Source organism: Maylandia zebra, linkage group LG20, assembly GCF_041146795.1.
Source record: "Maylandia zebra isolate NMK-2024a linkage group LG20, Mzebra_GT3a, whole genome shotgun sequence".
NCBI classification, from domain to species: Eukaryota; Metazoa; Chordata; class Actinopteri; order Cichliformes; family Cichlidae; genus Maylandia; species Maylandia zebra.
The window spans coordinates 16,014,465-16,034,264 of record NC_135186.1 but is presented as its reverse complement, the minus strand read 5'-3'; the positions used below and the strand labels follow the sequence as shown (position 1 = coordinate 16,034,264).

General features: G+C 39.3%; 1 protein-coding gene across 1 annotated transcript in view; it reads left to right on the top strand.

Annotated features, from left to right (window-relative positions):
• The first annotated feature begins 324 nt into the window (after positions 1-324).
• Positions 325-19,800, top strand: part of ntsr1 (neurotensin receptor 1 (high affinity)) — an 87,138-nt gene continuing 67,662 nt past the window's right edge. Inside the window, exon 1 of the mRNA XM_076878393.1 lies at positions 325-1,058. Coding sequence (XP_076734508.1) covers positions 375-1,058 — 684 coding nt within the window. The 5' untranslated portion in view covers positions 325-374. The remainder of the gene's footprint in view (positions 1,059-19,800) is intronic.

Below are 19,800 nucleotides of genomic sequence, written 5' to 3'. Positions count from 1 at the left end.
GTAAGGCTGACTGAGAGAAGAAAGAGGACAAAAGCTTCTTGGAGAGAAAGTTAAGGGTTCAAAATAAAATAACAGAGAAAAACAGCAAAGAAGAAAAAAATTATATTAGAAACCATACTTGAAATTAAATTCCTTTAATTCTTGATGCGTTGTTGCATCGCACTGTTTGTTTCCAAGGTGAACCATAAACGGACAAGATGGAACTAACGGACAAAGTGAATGGTCGTGCGTCATCGCAGCAGCACCAATAAGCGAGCACGCCTTCTGTCGTGCCAAATTATAAAGGGTGGTCTCCTCTGACTTAAACCAGAGCGAGTCGCGTCGGCACATATCCACTCGGCTTGCTCAGTTGTACCTTTTCGTTCCATACCTTCATGAAGAAAAGCAGAATGGATTTAAACTTCACGCTCTCGGGGAGCGACTTGATCGGCTTTGGCTCGTTGGCGCAGAAACTTTTTGCGAATAACTCACTGCCTCCATTTGATAACAGCACCGTCGGTCCCACAAGTAATGAGGAGGAACTGGAAGTTAATACGAATGTGTACGCAAAAGTCATTGTCACTATCATTTACTTGGCTCTGTTCGCCATAGGCTCCCTGGGCAACTCCATCACTATTTATACCCTGATTACCAGAAAGACGCTGCAGAACCTCCAGAGCACCGTACACTATCACCTGGCCAGTCTCGCCGTGTCCGACCTGCTCATTCTGATCCTCTCCATGCCCATTGAGCTCTACAACTTTATCTGGTTCCATTACCCATGGGTGTTCGGGGACGCCGTGTGCAGGGGTTACTACTTCCTCCGGGACAGTTGCTCTTATGCCACCGCGCTTAACATCGCCAGCCTGAGCGTGGAGCGCTACATGGCCATCTGCCACCCGTTCAAAGCCAAGAGCATCATGTCCCGCAGCCGCACCAAGAAACTCATCAGCGCCATGTGGCTCGCTTCCTTCGCTCTCGCGACACCGATGCCCTTCATCATGGGCCAAAGGATGCGTAACGGCGAGATGATATGCACCACTGTGGTCTCGCCGGTCACGGTGAAGACCGTGCTGCAGGTGGGTGTCGTGGAAAGCTTTTATTATCGCAATTATCGGTCCCCACTGTGGTTTCTTTACGCATCGAGACAAAGTAAAAATCTACAGTACAAGTAGTACTTGAGCCACAAGTAGTAGGTGAGACGGCTGCGAGGGATCGTTCTAAACATGTGGGAGTGTGTGCTGTAGCGCTTTAAAGAACAGGGCTTTACGCGCAACTTCGCCTTTACCATTATCGTCTGTGCCCACCTATACATGTTGTTGTTGTTGTTGTTTCTTCGAGAAAAAAAACTAAATGGTGGCCTACTCATGAAAACATTTTAGTTATTAAACCGTGTAGGGTCAACGAAGTCTGTCAAAAACAGTGTTTTCCTACTGAAAACAAATGATCTGCAAATCAGCAAATAATTCTTTTAGTCAAATTATTTAAACTATCGAGTCCTCATTTTTTTTTATATTTATATATATCTGTTGAAAATAAACATTTGGTGAGCAAATTCACTAAAGCCTAAATCATCTTCACATGTGAAGAAAGCACAGCATGTATGCTGCTACAGATGTCATTGTCTGTGTTGGCTCACTTTCTTCTTTGTTTTTAAGCTGGTAGAGTTCGAATGATTAGAGATTCATTCATAAAGACACTTGAAAGGCAGGTTATAGCTATATTTTTTCACACAGAGCACCAGAGATTTGACCATTACAGCTTAGGCAAGCTGTGAAAATGAAAAAGATCAGGTTCCAAAGATATTCTATTTCTTGAAATGCTTCTTGTAGAAACAATATCAGACCTTGACACTGAATATTGGCAAACTGAATATTTTGAGGGGGGAAGCACCCACAGAACTGCTGTAGGTTGCTTTCATGTAGGGAACTAGCCGTCTTAGTAATACATTATGCACTCTTTGATGGTGACAAGAGAAGAATATGTCACTTTACATTCATTCATACAGTCCATGTTATATGATATGATATAAAAGCACAGGAGGACACTAAGGGAGTATTCTTTTTGAAATTCAACTCATCATCACAGCAGACTAAATATCTTAACACCAGGAACTACAGGTACTGCCAAGGAATAAGAAAAGAAATAGCCACTTCCCAAATTGCTAGAGAACTATAAAATAGAGCAAAATGACAGCATAAAACAACATAAAGCACAATCCTATACACAACCCCCTGACCAGACCAGTTATAAATATAATTCAAATAGGGTGTTGCTGTTCATTTTTCTTTCTTTAAGGAAGTACAGCAGTTGAAATTATAAGTTACAGCATGCGGGACCTCAATGTGAATCGGTGGTCTGCTTCACAAAAAGAATGGGCCTGTAAGCGGGCATTACAGTTTTATACCACAACAAAAACAAGTATTGTTATGACTATCTTCTTCTGGGAAACTGTCTTCTCCTCTGCGGATCTTCTCCTCCACTCCGTCCACGTCTGACCTCATCTACCATCTGCTCCTTTTCTGGAAAAAGATAGAGAAAGAAAAACACCTCCCTAACCTAACCTTACTGCATTAATATTATCTAACAATTCTCAGCCTACTGATTCTACGTATTATCTAAGACATTCTGTTCGGACTCCCTTGGCCCGTAAAAATATCAGCTAGACTCTAACTCTACATATGATGTGTAAGCATGTTTGCAGAGTCACTCTGCAGCTCTATATGTCAGTCTCAATAATTCAATTCAATCATACCATTGAATTAATGATTTTGACCCTTATTACATGTGAAATGTCACAATGTCAAATGTGAAATTTGACATGCATAATGTGAAACTTATCAATGATGGCCAGCTGTCTGGCCTCAAAACATGACATTACCACCACTGTGTCGCATTTAACCCATGCATCCCTCAATCCAGTGTGTCCCCATTAAATTGGCTCTCAACCACCAAAACTTTGAGAATCATAGCTTTAAACTCTGTGAAATTAATGGTAATGGACAGGGACACAAATTAGGGCTAAATATCATGGTTCTGTTTTCTCGAGCAACTGTCTGAAATGCCAGAGAAGAGAGCCTTAAGTGCCTCAGTCCATGGACTATGTGCATTGTAGGCGGATCTGTGTCTGACAGTAGTTACCCTAGGAATAATCTACAAGTGCCTTATGGCAGTTGTCCTTTGAGCTCTGGATGTGTAGGTGACTGATAGAAGTCAAGACAATGAGCTTTTACTGAGAGCGCGGCACCCACATCTAATGAAAAGATATTTTTCAAAACTGTCTCCAGGCCTTCCCACAGAGCAACAAGCTTAGAGGTTGTGTAAGTGATTAGGCCAGTCTCCCTTCGCTTGACAGTCCACATACTTCACATTGACTGAAAACTTGTTGAGGTTGTGGAGAAAAGCGATTTTGGTTCCAGTGTAATCATCAGCGATCATCATGGTTAGTGCCCCCTGCTTCTCTGCATCATGCTGAATATATTTTTCCATATCTGTTTTTCTGCTCTTTTGATGTCCTTCAATGTCTCATTTTTTGTTTTTTCTGTTTTCATCACTCCTGCATGACTAACTGAAACTGTGCCAAGGATAGATTATCTAGCATTGCTTTCATTCAGGCTATAAGTGAGCCAGGCTGCATTAAAAAGTCCACATTTTCCACACAGTTCTCTGTAGAAATATAAGTTGGGGTGGTGGGGTCTGGCAGCAGATGGTATCACACAGTCGAATTGCTACAATAACATTTTGAGTGTTTGTGTACATATTCTCTTTTGTCCATCTATGATAGATTCGATGTAAGCGGTTCAGGAGGCACCGTGCTGCACTGCTGCAGTAGAGGGTCACCGCACGCTCGGTCTGTTTGGACAACAGTGCAATACTCTGAAGGGAAAGAAAGGGTGTGCGTGTGTGTGTGTGTGTGTGTGTGTGTGTGTGTGTGTGTGTGTGTGTGTGTGTGTGTGTGTGTGCGCGCGCGCGCGCGCTTGCATGAGAAAATTGAAGAGAAGGAGAATGATGAAGTGGTTAGAGAGTGAGGAGGAAGCCAGAAGGGTGATTAATAAGAGGAGCATGGCTCTAACTCTGCTTGGGTTAGGAGTTCAGTCCTCTTAAAACTGCAGCACAGTGAGTTAAACTGTACTTTAAATGGCAAATATAAATAATGCAGGACTCCTGGATCTGCTTCTTAAAACTGTCAAACAAAATCTCTCAAAAATGTTAAATATTTTCTATACTAATATTTAACTAAGATGTTAGTCCTTGTTGGCATTGTTCTCTCACTAGAGCTAACAACAGCTTACAAATGTGTTGAATATGTCATGGTCCTGGGTCGTGCGACCCAGTGTTTTGTGTTTAGTCTATTTTGATGTTTATTGTTTGTTTAGGTTCATTAAGTTATTCCAGCTCATTTGTAATTATATTACCCTTGTATTAAGCCTCCCTTGCCCTTCATGTGTTTATGTCTGTGTGTCTTGTGTTGTCAAGTTCATGCTGTTGCTTCTGTCATCTTCCACTGTACTCAGTCTCCCTGGTTCGTGCGTTTACCTGTCATGAGTCATGTCTGCATGGTTATGTTTAGTTCATGTCATGTCTAATCTCCATGTTTCCTGTTTTACTTTGAAAGTCTGTATTCAATGTCAGTGTATTTAGTTTCACCTCTCCTGTCCTGTCGTTAGGTTCATGTGTGTCAGCTGTGCTCCCATGTGTGGCCACTTCCCCTGATCATCCCTCATGTGTATTTAGTCTCTGTGTTTCATACAGTCCGTGTCGCGTCGTCTGTGTTCTCACCGCCATGTTTTCCCGGTCAGTCTTTGCAGCGAACATCATAGTCTCTGAGTTTCCTTAGTTTGTCACAGTATTAGTTTTCCCAGTTTAGTTATAGCCTAGCCACGCTATCCTTGCTTTGTTTGTACACCTTGTCTCCAGCCATAATAAAGGCTCGCTTTCTGTTAAGTTCACTCCCGTCTACTCACTTGTGTACGCACCTGGGTCCATTACACACACCATCGCACGGCCTGTCTCTGCATACCGTGACAGTATATGGTGTTTTTCCTACAACATCATAATTAATGTCATTCCAACTGACCAATCAAGTTGCATCAGGACTGGGAAAATGATTTTCCTTCATGGCTTTCCCACATGGCTTACACTGTTAAAGGATCAATTTCAACAAAGCATTAAAAACAAATCATTTAGTAAATGCTGGTATGTTCTAGACACACCAGGTGTCATTTAGCAGCAGTGCATTAGTGAGAAAGTGCAAAGGGTAGCTGCTGTGAAGGTGCATGTATTTTTACTGAACTTCCTCACCAAGTAGTTCTTAGTTCCTAAACCTAAGCAGCGAGTGAGAGTGAAAAAGACAGTAAAACCAAGTGCAAAACACATGAAAAGGAGACTTTATTATTTTTACTTTATTCCACAGCCACCATTGCAACGTTCTTATGCGGCCTTTTCACATCTCTAACATGAGGACTTCCTCTCAGTGCCATTTAAAATGCACTTTTTTTTGTCTTTTTTATAACAGAAATGGCTGAAGATTCTATTCTATTCTGTTCTGGTGACTGTTTAAAATAATTTATTGTCTCATCTCAGTTTTGCCATGTCAAAATAAACACAGCAATTTCTGCCGTGTAGCAAAGTTTAATTCTAAAAGAACTTTGGGTTGGTTATGAAAGCATTTAAAGCAACAGAGGCTCTGTATCATTTCTACAATTTAAAAATTAAGAAAATAAAAATAAAAAAGGGAATGCACTGGGGGAAGCACCAGTCATGATCTAGTGAGGCTGTAGTTTGGGTATGTAAGGTGTTGTGGAGATGGACTAAAGCAAAGGACACTTGAGGCGTTTACTTCAAAATGGGATGTGGGCTTATCTAGCTACGTTTGGTGTTAACATTTTAGTACTACAAAGGCAGTTCAGGTCTAACCTATGCTGAAGGAATTGACCTGTTCCAGAGCGGATAAGACATGAACTGGTATAATATCAGTGCATACTGACCAGTCAATTCTCCAGAAAACAAAGTCACCATTCTTGGAAGAATTTCGGATCTGTGTGCACGGACAGTGGGAGGATCCAAAGTTTTGGCTATACTGAACGTTCTTTGTAATACTGGGTCCTAGTATGAAAGGGCCCCTACCCTGTACCTTGACTGCCAACTAAAAAAAGCAACAGGTGTGCAAGGCTAGAATCCAATAGAGTAATTATATTTTATCAATCAGTCAATTTGACCTTTTATCAATTACTTGAAAAAGCTACCCGAGAAACAAATATTTGCTGGGTAAACTAATAGTACTCCGCTAGATCAAAGTTACATACAGATGACAAGAGAATTATTGCCCCCTGTAGAACTGGCAGATTTCATATGTGAAAAAGCACCGTGGCAACATGTATAATTAAACTTCCTGCACCTGAACAAAGTGGATTTTAAAAAGATAACAGCCACAATATTTGGACATTTACCATTAATATAAGTAAATGGAAGAAACCACAAAAGATTTCCAGAATGTTCTTGATGTTTAGTTGGTTTCCTTCCATCATAGAGGAAAAAGAACTGTAAAATGTGTGTGTATGTGTGTAAAATATGCAAGGTAAATGTAAGATGGGGAGAGAAATCTAAATGTGCAAGGATGTGAATTTGTTTTTTGTTTTTTTTATTTCTTAATTGTTGCAGAGCGTGAGGAGCCTGAAAGTAAAGAAGACATTCCAGTGTAGCAGGGATTCATCTATATGCAGTATTGTAGTGCAGTACTGCTGTGTGAACTGCTCCTGGGCTGGTATACCTGTGAGCATGTTTACTGCTATTGCACTGAGTGGTCTCAAGCTGTGAGGGAGTGGGTTACTCAGGGTCTCATTGTTAGTGCAGGACATTGACTTTAACCTGACCAATTCATGGAGGGAGAAGGATGTTTACATTTTTTTTCTGCTTGACTGAAATGTTCCTTTCACTGTGTGTTTTTTCCTGCATTGTTAATCGGGGTGTAGTTTTATTTTTCCTTTCCAATAACTGTGCCTCGCAATATTACTTGCATTAGTAATGTCTGGCCACTGTACACATTTTTATGGGCTTTCAAAGTTCAGTACACATGCTGTTTCTTTAAATAGATCTTGAGTGTGAAATAACACTTTCAAATGCATAAAAAATGCAAAAAAAACCAAAAACAAAATGTTTAACACTTCATGATCATTCAAATTGAAGGTTTTAGTCTTTTTAGTTACAAAAAGAACATTTAATTCTATACGTTCCAGGGCCCTATTTCAGAAAGCAGATTTAGAAAAACATGAAAAAATGACTATGTCAAGCCTAAAAAACTCCAGGTTTTCTCTTACACAAAGTCACAGTTAGGTATTTGTTTGGTGTTATATTTCACATGAGAGTATTTATAATTAAACAGTCATGAATGGTCGCTGGACAATGCCGATTTATTTTCAGCTAAAAATCAAATAGGCTATCTACATTTCTAAAACTTTGTGACTTGTGGACAAGTTCCCCGCTGCTGAACCATTTACTGTGTGTTGCTGCTTAAATAAAATTAATCTGTATAGAGTTCAAATCCAAATTGCCTTTTACCAACTCCCATTTTGGCTTCAAGAGACAGAAACCCTCTCTTCTTTTAAGATTTGGCTTAAAACTTTCCTTTTGATAAATTTTATAGTTTGGCTTGGATCACGTGACCCTGAACCCTCCGTTAGTTATGCTGCAATAGTCCTAGGCTGCTGGGCCTTCCCAAGATGCACTGAGTGCTTCGTCTTCATTGGCGTATGTGTTTATACACCACTATGCATTTAATCATTAGTTATTATTAATTTCTGGCTTTCTTCCACCGTGTTTCTTTTGCTCTGTCTCGCTCCCCTCACTGCCAACCAGTCACAGCAAATGGCTGTCATTCCTTCCTCTGTTTGTGCAAGAGGTTTCGTCCTATCAAAAGGGAGTTTTTCTTTCTCAAGGTCTGATTGTTGTGGCTTTCGTTCTATGATTGTAGCAGCTTTACCTTGCAATAGAAAGCGCCATAAGATTGTGATTTGGTGCTATATAACCAAAATTGAATTGAACTGAAATGAGATGAACGTAGAATAAAACCTGTAAAAAGGTGGTATTTAGAATACAGTTACTTTGTTGAAATGAATGGATTACACTGCGGTACTTTCCTGTTTCATTTTGTCGCGGGTCAGGACTGTTTGGGTTTTGTTTGACAGCTACGTTCCTTTGTTCCAGGCGGCAGCGTTACGGTTGCCATGGTTACAGGGCGACGCTCTCTCTCTCTCTGCGACTGTGTGCTTCCTGGGTGAGAGAGCGCCTTTTCGTTGTTGTTGTTGTTGTTGTGCTAAGCTAACAGGCAGAATGCTACAAGCATAGCTCTAAAGAATGTAGCATCATGGGCAGTGTAGTCCGTGTTGCAGGGAGAATGGACTGTCATACACGTTATGGGTCTGTGAGCGCGAGGAGGGAGAAAAAGGGGAGTGGAAAACTACAAGTTGTCATCGAGCAAAAACGGGAGCTGGAAGCATGTAAATATAATAATAACCACTTCAGCCAAGAAGAGTGCCTGACGAGCCCAGTTGTAAGTAAGCTATTAAGACTCGACTGTACACCGTGTTCGTGTTTTCCTCCGAAACAATAAGTTCCGTTGGAGCAGTCTTTCAACGCCTCTCTCTGTCTCTCGCAATAAAAGTTGACCCAGACAACAAAGTAAAGCTATTTTTCGGCTACGAGCCGACAGGGACCCCGCCGTATTAGTCAGAGGTCCCTTTACTACAGTTCGGAGTCGCGGACCTTCAGTAATAGTAATAAATCACACAGCAATAGTACATTCACGTTGTTGTAAAAAGCATGATAATATATTAAGTAATCCAAAGTATTCAGAATACGTTACTGTCATTGAGTAACGTAACGGAATACGTTACAGAATACATTTTGGGGCATGTATTCTGTATTCTGTAATGGAATACATTTTAAAAGTAACCTTCCCAACACTGGCTACAACATAGTCTCAAAAATGATTTTACAAAGTTACATAGCATCTGCTTTGTGACCAAAAGTATGGTTGATCAGCTGAACACCCAAGAGTCAGCTGGTTGATTGAATGGCCTTTGTACTGCAGAATGAAGTCTGAATCTCACTATTGTCCTGTGTGTCTTCATGAAGTAAGAACCCGTGTTTTAAACATCCCTTCTCCGACTATAGTATATCCCGCCTCTCGTGCCTGGTCTTCCTCTTCACAGGAATTGGTCAAGACCTTAATGGACTGCAAGAAAAACAGAGCCTTGGTTATGTTTACATTCTCATAGCAGTGGTAGTTGAAATCTAAATGACATAATAAAATTTGGCCTCTCTACCAGCCTCATTGAAAGCAACAGAGTGTATTCACTCAAGTGCTGTGCTGCTTTGAAGCCCCTGCTGGTATTTGACATTTGATTTTCTAGCCCCATACAGAGGCTACTTTATGACAACTCTCGACAGATCTTTTAGATCTGTTTTACTAGTGTGTGTGCGTTACTAGTGTGTCTTGTTGCTTCTCACTTGTTATAGTTATTTTTGGCTTGGAAGAAGCAAGCTGTGTAGGGTTGACGATTATTTTCCTAGTAATTCCTTCCTCCCACAATAGGAATTTTCAGGATCAGATGGAGATTCATCACCAATGTCTTGCGTTGTCTGTACTGCATGTGAGAAATATTTAACTGATTTCTATTTGTAAAATGTTCGCATAATCAAACTCACTTCAAATCCTATTTGTGGCTAGTATTAAATCACTACAGAAGATATGCAGTCGTGGTCAGAGGTTTGCACACACTCATCATAGGCATGAATGCTGTGTTATTTTACATTTTTAATGATTGATGAATTGCACAGCATACATATTTAATAACTTGAAAAAAAAAACAAGATTTGGGTGCACAAGTTGGAATCCACACAGGGTCATAGTACACAAACACTCTCACTAATATTTGGTTAAATGTCCATTAGCAATTTGCAACTCAATTAGGCAATTTTGATATGAACATAAACAAGCTTCTGACATAACTCTGGCTGAATATTAGAATCCTTTTCTTGGACATAATTGGTAGAATTAAATTAGTTAATTTCCTGGTAGTATAGGCCACAGTAAGGTTGATATCAGGGCTTTCAGAAGGTCATTCCAGAGGCCTAATGGGTCATTTCTCATTTCTTTTTCTTTGCTAACCTCTTTCTTTGAGTGCTTTCTTGTACTTCCTCATTCCACCATCAATTCTCCTTGTCCACTTTCTTCTGTCTCTTGCAGATTTTGCCTTCTGCATAAGATGAAGTCCACCTGTTTGCACCTTCCTCTACTCTTTTGTTACTCTGTTTCTCCCTTTTCTTAAATTACATGTTCACGACAGCCATTTCCATCCTCCATCATTGTAAAAATCCACCACCATCTGCCTGTCTTCTTTTATCTCCTTAACAAAAAATAATTTAGAGGGAACAGTTGTGCTCTTCATATTACATCACCTCTCCATCTCTCTGCACGTATCTGCTCCACGCCATGTGCATGATGGAGAATAAAGAACTGCAACAGAGTCTTGAAGTAAAATCATTGCAATAGAGAAACAGACACACCTATGTCATCGAAAAAGATAAGGCAGAAAAACTTTGTTTCCCATTGCCAACTTCAAAGTTAGCTAGGTCGCATTGATGCAGGAACTTTTATTGATTAAACTTTTTTAGGTGAAAATGTTGATGACTGATTTCTTCATGTGTCTTCTTGCATATGTGAAAAACTGATACTGGTTTTATTTTTGAGGAGTTCATTAATATATAGTTAAGTTTAAAATGTGTAATTTCGAACCACTTACAAATTATAAGCATAAGCTCTCTTAACTTGAAACAAGTCTTGGGATGAATCAACAACTGAGAATTTGCTAAATTATTATAGTGTCACTGACTATGACTTTAACCACAGAGCTGACAGAAAGTACTGAGTCCAAAGACCGCTTCACAGAAAAAATGTTTTGGTGACATTATATTATATACATTATATACATTTGTGTGCCACCAAGTTCTGAAGACCAGGTACTTTGATTTGGTCTACAGTTTAAAAAGTCAGCCTTACCTTCTCATATTGTGTAGTGACTTAAAAGTATATTCTTCTATTGGAGCTCAGGGCTTTTGTTTTTGTTTTGTTTTCTCAGATACCTCCCCATAAGAATTAAAAATTATGACAAGTTATTTGGTACTGAACATTTATTGTGAAAAAAAAAGAGAGAGAGCAAATCTCTCAATTTGCATCGTAAATTTTATAATATTTGAAATAGTGTAAAAGCATATTTGTATTTCTCTGGGTTCTGCTTTAAGGATGTTAGACATAACACCAGACAAAAAACAGATTTGTTTACGTCAGGGATTGGGTCTGCATACAATTATAAAACAGCACATGACATGTGGCATGTAGCCTCTGCAGAGTGTTTTGTTTAAACTATGTCAACATTGTTACAAATATTTGGATTATTCCCTGCTGAGAGTGACAGAGAACTATTACAATCTCCTAGTTTTACGAGCACAGTGTTCCCATAATGGCCTCAAACTGGCCATTATGGGAACACTGTGCTCGTAGAACAGATAAACGGCCTCTCAATTGGTTGTAAACAGCATGCCACCACCGCCACTGCCCGTTTTCTATTGTGGTCTACTAGATTCTGATCTATTGTGTTTACTGCTTCTCTTCATGAAATTCACAAAATAGATAAAATAGCTACAAATTTTAACACACTGCATTGACAAAAGTATTCACTTACACATTCAAATCATTGAATTCAAGTGTTACAATCACTTCCATGGCAACAGGTGTATAAATCAGGCACCTATGCATCCTATGCTTTTATACACATTTGTGAAAGAAGGGGTCGCTCTCAGGAGCTCAGTGAGTTCCAGGATGGTTACGTGATTGGATGTAAAAAGACACAAAGGACACACTTGCATCCTCAATTATAGCTCCAGGTGCATGTTAGGGATTGAGAAATCTTTAAACCTTTGTGTGGTCTTCATAGACAGTGTTATTTCATAACCACGGTTCAAAACAGAAGATGGCTGTACCAACATACAGCATATGATGGTGGTAAAGCATATGTTCCTCCCATCCAGGCAACCATTATAACGTTTGGCAATGACGGTGCCCTTCCAGATCTGTAAAATGACAATTCCATAGGCACTGATACATCCCCATACCACCAGAGATGCAAGCTTTTTATGTGAGTGCTTTTTTAGTATCACTTACTTTTCTAGCCCTTTGTTGTCCTCTTCCAAACTTTTCTGAGACATGTTGCTGCCATCAAATCCTGTCCCAATATTTTTTTCGCAAAATGTCTAAATTTAAACATTTAATATGCACTCTCTTTTATTGTGAATAAAATATGTGTTTATGAGATTTTTACTGATTTTTGGGGAGAAGTGAGATTGTGCATTTAATATGAAAAGAAAAAGCTATGATACACAGTTGACTGTGAACTGAAGAGGAGGCAACATAGATATAAACAATATCCCTGTTCTAAGGTTTTTTGCCAATAAAAACCCTTCTACATTCTAAAAGAAGGAAAACCATCCAAAAGTTTGAATACTATTATGTGAGCAAACTGATAATAGTGTTCAAAGATCAATATTTAGGTTTTCTATTAATGAACATTCAATGAACAATGAACATTCAGTTTCATTGTAGCCTTTCCAGTCTGGATATTATCAAGCCCTACTCAGAAAGATCTGTACAACAGAAAAGCATAATTTATATACAAAGTGAAAAATAGTGGACCTGCTATTGAACCTCAATACTTACTTGATTATAAGCAACCATAATTTGAACTCTATCACAGTTATATAAGATATTTGATTAAAGCTGGTTGTATCAGACATCCTAGCCCTATTATTATTTCACAAATTGTCAAGAGAAATATACAAACAGTGCAGCAGAGTCTGACGTTTTGTCAAATGAGTTATATAGGTAATGGATTGTGATTGCACTGTTTTTTAAAGCCTCACTGCTATAGTAGATGATACTGTTATGCTCAAAAACTTGTTGTCTCAACACCAGATCCAGATATCCATGGTTGGCTAATCTTTCCCCTGGAAAATGTCCTATTCTATATCTAAGTTTGATTTTTATATCTAACAAAAACCCTGCCTCTCGCCCTATGACAGCTTGGATCGGGTCCAGCGCCCCCTGTGACCCTGAGAAGGATAAGCAGAAGCGAATGGATGGATGGATGGACAAAAAGATGACAAGTTTTTTTTTTCTTTAGGCTTTTAAAAAAGTCTTCACTTCTACCTCATTTTAAGCTATTGCCAGTTGAATTATACAATGTGCTCATATTTTTGTAATGCTGTTCTAGTGTTGTTGACCGTTCAAAGGGCTTTGGACTACAAGCCATGTAATCAAAAACTATGATATTTTCACCTGCAACTCAAAAAATTCAAAAACCAACACTTCTCTGCCAGAACATTACAAGGAAGCTCTGAGTAACATCGCAGATCTGAAAGCGTGGCTAATGGAACTAAAGACATTTAGAGCTTTGATCTAAACTTGACAGTATCGATGACCACTTCGTTAGGAATTGCAACGCTGTCACAACCATTGCCAGTAACATGACAGAGACGAAACAAAAAGTTGATTGCCATACCACAGTGACTGTGGTAAAACAGTGACTGAAAATTCAGTAACATTTTATAGTATATAGTATAGTCCTGAATTACCAAAGCAATTAAACATCCATCCATCCATCTTCTTCCGCTTATCTGGGGCCAGGTTGCGGGGGCAGCAGCCTAAGCAGAGAAGCCCAGACCTCCCTCTCCCCAGCCACCTCCTCCAGCTTGTCCGGGGGAACACCAAGTTGTTTACAGGCCAGCCGAGAGCAGTGTTGGTCAAGTTACTTGAAAAAAGTAATCAGTAACTAATTACTGATTACTCCCCCCAAAAAGTAATCCCGTTACTTTACTGATTACTTATTTTCAAAAGTAATTAATTACTTAGTTACTTAGTTACTTAGTTACTTTTTAAAAACACGATTTACAACCTGAAGAGGTGATAAAGTGATAGCTCTTTCAGCCCAATTCTACTTTTTCTACATAATCCATCATACAAAATGTAATCAAATGGAAAAGTCTCTTTTTTTAACTTGTTTTATCAGTTTTAATCTTTTAACTTTATGCATCAAGCAAAACATTTAATTATATGCAACATTCTCTGACTTGAATAAATTAGTTTAACATTTAAACCTATTTTCTACACATTCCAGCACATAAAATAAAATATTTTTTGTGTTTTCACTCACTCTTTCAAACAGATGCAAGTAAAACACAGCAGAAAATAAATAAAGTCAAAGACTCAGCGGTCCTTTTGCTCTATTTTCACCTGTAAAGCAGGAGCAGGGTAGGCGGAGGGTTACCCTGGTGTAGGTGTGCTGCGGTCAGTTGAAGAATCCGCGCGAGTGTCTCTGTGAGTTTCCCATCACGTCGTAGCTACTCGGTGCTTGCTCGGAAGTTTAGGGGTTTTTTTCGCTGTAAAAAGAAGTTTTCTTCCCACGCACGATGGACGCTAATGTTTTTGTCACTTTTTATGGAATCAAACTCAAAGTAAGGTCAGTACTTCCACACTTTAAACGCTGCACGCTCATACTCTCTCCCGCACTCGATATATTATCCATTGTTGATCTGCACACAGCTGCTGTCACCAACGTCGCACTTGCTTACGTCACTGTCATGAGACATTCTCGCAAAAAAAATCACGGTTTTAGTAACGCAGTAACGCAGCGTTCCTACGGGAAAGTAACGGTAATCTAATTACCGATTTTGCAATAGTAATCCCTTACTTTACTCGTTACTTGAAAAAAGTAATCAGATTACAGTAACGTGTTACAAGTAACGCGTTACTGCCCATCTCTGGCCGAGAGATATAATCTCTCCAGCATGTCCTGGGTCTGCCCCAGGGCCTCCTCTCGGTGGGACATGACGGAACACCTCACCCAGGAGGCACCCAGGAGGCATCCTTGTCAGATGCCCAAACCACCTCAACTGCCTCCTTTCTATGTCGAGGAGCAGCGGCTCTACTCTGAGTCCCTCCTGGATGGCTGAACCTCTCACCCTATCTCTAAGGGAGAGGCCAGCCACTCTTTGGAGGAAGCTCATATTTTATCCGCAATCTTCTTCTTTAGGTCACTACCAACAGCTCGTGACCATAGGTGAGGGTAGGGACGTAGATCAACCAGTAAATCAAGAGCTTTGCTTTTACACTCAGCTCTCTCTTCACCACGATGGACCAGTACAGCATTCGCATCACTGCGTCTGCAGCACCAATCTGTCTGTCAATCTCCCATTCCCTTATATCACTTATGAACAAGACACCAAGATACTCCACCTTTTTCCGGCTGAGGACCATGCCCTCAGCAATTAAACAAATCTGAGCCAAAGAAGAAATGTATGTTAGCTGGTAAATACTGAAGGATTTCATATAAAAAATAGTACTGGCTTGTTGAACTTGGATACCATACCATTAACAGATTTTTTGAGAAAAAAAGGCTTACAAACAAAATGTAAAATGTGCTCATCAGCTGCTTCCTAGCCTGATATTACTCGTTCTTCAGCTTGATGGCTCCGTTCATTCTGGTGTCCATCATCTGATTTTGGGCATTACCATCACAACAGGCACCAACCATTTTGCAGCCACAGCTCCTTGGAGCAGCGTCAATAGTATGGTCCCTTTGGACTTAATGTCCTCAGACTCCCCCAGCATGGTAGAGTAGAGTTTTTGCTGGGGGTGGGAGAATATAAAAAATTGCAAGTTTGAATGCCAGGGGATTAAGTAAACTGAAAAGAATTGAAGAAGGTCATAACTCAGATCATCCATGAGAGAGTTGCAGATATTAAATTGGTACAGAACAGATGGCCCAGTCAAGTGATACATACAGTTTCTTAAATTTAAACTTTAAAACTTAATTTTGTAAATTTCATGAAAATTTACAATATATGTGCAAAGCAGAGCATGAGCTGGCCTCCAATGATGACGTTTTCTTTGTGTCTTTTTGGCTTCTCAGTAGGAGATAGGCAAAAGTGAAAGAAACAGCTGTAGTTAACAGACTTTGCATTACTTGTGTTTTCTTCTTGTCACATGTTGTTTCCCTCTTCGTTTATCATTTTGTATTCCTCTCATATTCGTTACTGTACCAATTGCTCCCAGTTTTAGATATGAGAAAGGAAAAGGAGACCGATGTAAAGAAGGGCTTACCAACGGGGGTAAAAAACCCAAAACATTTTGTGAAATGAGAAATTCTCAAAATAACCATCATCTTCAGATCAGTTCTTTTAAGGCGAGTGTACATTATAGATTCAAAAGTGAAGCAGTTGTGTCAAATTAAGATGTTTTTAGCACCTAATCCAGGGGTGTCCAACTCCAGCCCTCGAGGGCTGGTGTTCTGCAGGTTCTAGATATCACCCTAGGTCAACGCACCTGAATGAAATGATTAGTTCATTAACAGGCCTCTGGAGAACTTCAAGACATGTTGAGGAGGTCATTTAGTCTTTAAATCAGCTGTGTTGGATCAAGGACACATCTAAAACCTGCAGGACAGGACACCCCTGAGGACTGGAGTTGGACACCCCTGACCTAATCTAAGTCAGGCTGATCTATTCAATTCAATTCAATTTTATTTATATAGCACCAAATCACAACAACAGTCACCTCAAGGCGCTTTATATTGTACAGTAGATCATACAATAATAGATACAGAGGAAAAACCCAGCAATCATATGACCCCCTATGAGCAAGCACTTTGGCGACAGTGGGAAGGAAAAACTCCATTTTAATCCGATCGTTCAGTCTGACGTCACTAGCCGTGTCTGGGCCTAAACTCTGCTGCAGGTCCATATATCAAATGATCACTGTGGCATTACTGAGAGTTAAAACACTGTCTTAAGTCTTTCATCTTTAATAAAATTATCAGCATTCTGCTCTACCAGGTGTAACAACTGAGTTTAACATCCAGGCATCCATGAAAACGGAATTTATGACATTTAACGGAGTTAGAAGTTAGCAGGGAGTTAGCTTGCTAGCTTCAATCTAAATACAATATAGCATGTCCTGACTGCGGGGTTTTGGAAACGAATTAAAACGTACAGCTTTCTTATCACTTCCAACATAAATGAAGACAGAAAACTAAACAGCAGTGACGTTTGTAGGGTTACTGAAGTTGGGCTAGCTGGTATATAATGATGTGCTACGTGACCGCTAGCAACACAGCTATATTAGCATAATATAAACAAGCTAACTTTTTTTCCACTCGATAAAAGTTAACGTGAGGGTTCTCAGTAGTCAGGAACAAATGTAATCGCATGGCAGGATGCTGTAAAAGGACCAAACTTCAGCCAGGAGAACAACTGAGATAATCCATCCACAATATGAGGTTAGTCATTCATATACTGCCGCATGGGCTGTGCTGTAGTTACATCGTAAGGTTTTAAAAACTGAGCTTAAATAAATGATTAGCGGTAATAAAAGCCGAGGGAGGTCAACGGTGATCACTGACTTTTTTAGGAGCTTTTTGAGATTAAGTAGAAGAAAATACAAAGCATTAAACATGTTAACAACACAAAAGCCATATTAAATGCAGACTACTTTAGTCCCGGAAGTAGGATTTGTCACGTCATCACTTAATAATCGGACAGGAAGGGAGGGGCGGGGCCATCTGCTGCGACCGGTTGGGGTGAGAGAAGAAAAACAGGATAAAGACATGCTGTGGAAGAGAGACGATGTATGTTTCAGTGCAGAGAGGTCTAAATCTGATCTTTAATTTTCCTCAATAAAAACTTCAGCTTTCTAAACTCTCAAAACAGGCTTTCTTTAATGCAAATTTTGTAAATGTATCTCAATCCAGCTGTTTATATTTTACTTTTTTAAATATGACCTTGATATTGTCATACTTCATTTGGTTTAATGGCCTCCATGTTGAGAATTAGCCTGATTAACTCTGCTTTGACTCACCAAAGATTTACTGACTAGCAGAAGTTGATAGAAATGCACATAAATTCAAAATGTTGCTACTGAGCTCCTCAAAACTAGATTGATTTCTTTACTCACCACATCTGGGTTATAGATATCAGCAGGAGCTATTTTCCAACACCTTGCAAATTATCTAATTTCACTGGTTTTAGAGCAAAAATAATAAACTAAAAGTATAAGCAAACCCATTTTGAAGCATTTTGTTTGTTGATTACCATCGCTAATCAGAAGGTCACTCAGCAATCATATCCTCCACCAAGACAAGTGCCAAATTTTGCAGTTCATCAAAACTGAGATGCACAAAAATTTAACTTAATTTGAATCTAATGTCCACTTTTTATTCAACTCCAAAAGCATTCAGGAAATTCATCGTCATCTTATCTTCCTGAAAAAAAGGAAAAAGCATTTGAAAAATGTATTAAAATGCCTACTATTTGGCTTTGAAGTCAACCAGTTGCTAAGTTGCTAACTAGCTTACACCAGTTGCTAATGGTTACTTGCTACTTCCTATTGCTAGGGAAGTTTATATGTACATAAAACACAACAAAATGAACGGTTATCCTATTAAAGATATTAATATTATATGTCTGCATGTTCCCAGCATCAAGGTATGTGATTGACTATAGAAACATCCAATCTAATTTCCCTGGAAATGGACTGGTTGTACCTTTTAATCACACTGGGAACATTTCAGGGCATTTAATCTGCTTGGGGTGTTTTATTTTGAAAACTGACCATCTTCTCTGTGACACTTATGTGTTTTGCTTTTGTCTGTAATAAGAGTCCGAGAATGCTTAAGTAAATAAATCCCCACATCCTTGATGTTGTTGAACCAAACAAAACTGCCATGCATTATGTGTTCTTGCCATAACTCACTGCCCACTAACTGACTACAGAAAAAATATTCTATTTGTACGATTAGAGACTCTTTGGTAAACAATAAAAAGTCTTTGTGAGGGTGAGAGACTGAAAAGCTCAGAGATAATTATTGTCTCCATGATTACTTTATTCTCTGTGTAAAACCCTGGCATAGTGTGACTGATAACACTTTTAAATATGCATTGTGTTTCCTTAGAAAACGACAGATGCATAACACAATGGATGCAGTAGTTCTAAAGACATGAAAGTTGTATTAACTTCTGTTCTTCAACAGCACTGCAGTCCTGTACATGCTTCCATTGAGAAAGCAACAAAGGTTTTGAATTATGCTGTTACACTACCCTGTGGGGATAAACTAGCTTTGTGTGATAGAAAGGTAAGACGTACAGCTGGTTCCATGATGCAGCGTGCCCATTCCAACTAAAGATTAAAAAAAAAAGAAAAGAGGTTGAGATTGAGATATTGTATATTTACCATTGTGTGTTATAAACGATTACTGACCACGCTGTGTGTCCTTTTGACCAAATGACTGCTATCACTTGCAGTATATTACTGTGTGAATGCACTGGGTCCAGAAACCAGAATGATAAAGTGCATGTTTACTGAGCACACAGCATACAGCATTTGGTTCTGGTAAACAGCATTCATCATGTGAGACCCTGAGAGGTAGAGAAAAAAATAAAATTTCTACCATTTCACAAAATATAACAGTCGTTGACAATAACAGTTTGTGGGAGCATTAAAATGTATTGGCAACTTTTTCTCAGTCCTAGCTGGCAGTGCATCCCTTGTTTATCAGTTCAGTTGAAAACACAGCGAGTATCTGATTATAACTGAGGACAGTGAAACTTTCTTTAGGTCACGAGCAGTTGTCCAAGCATTTCACTACATATCGTACTGTGTATGACTGTGTACGTGACAAATAAAATTTGAATTTGAATTTGAATTTGATCTCTATC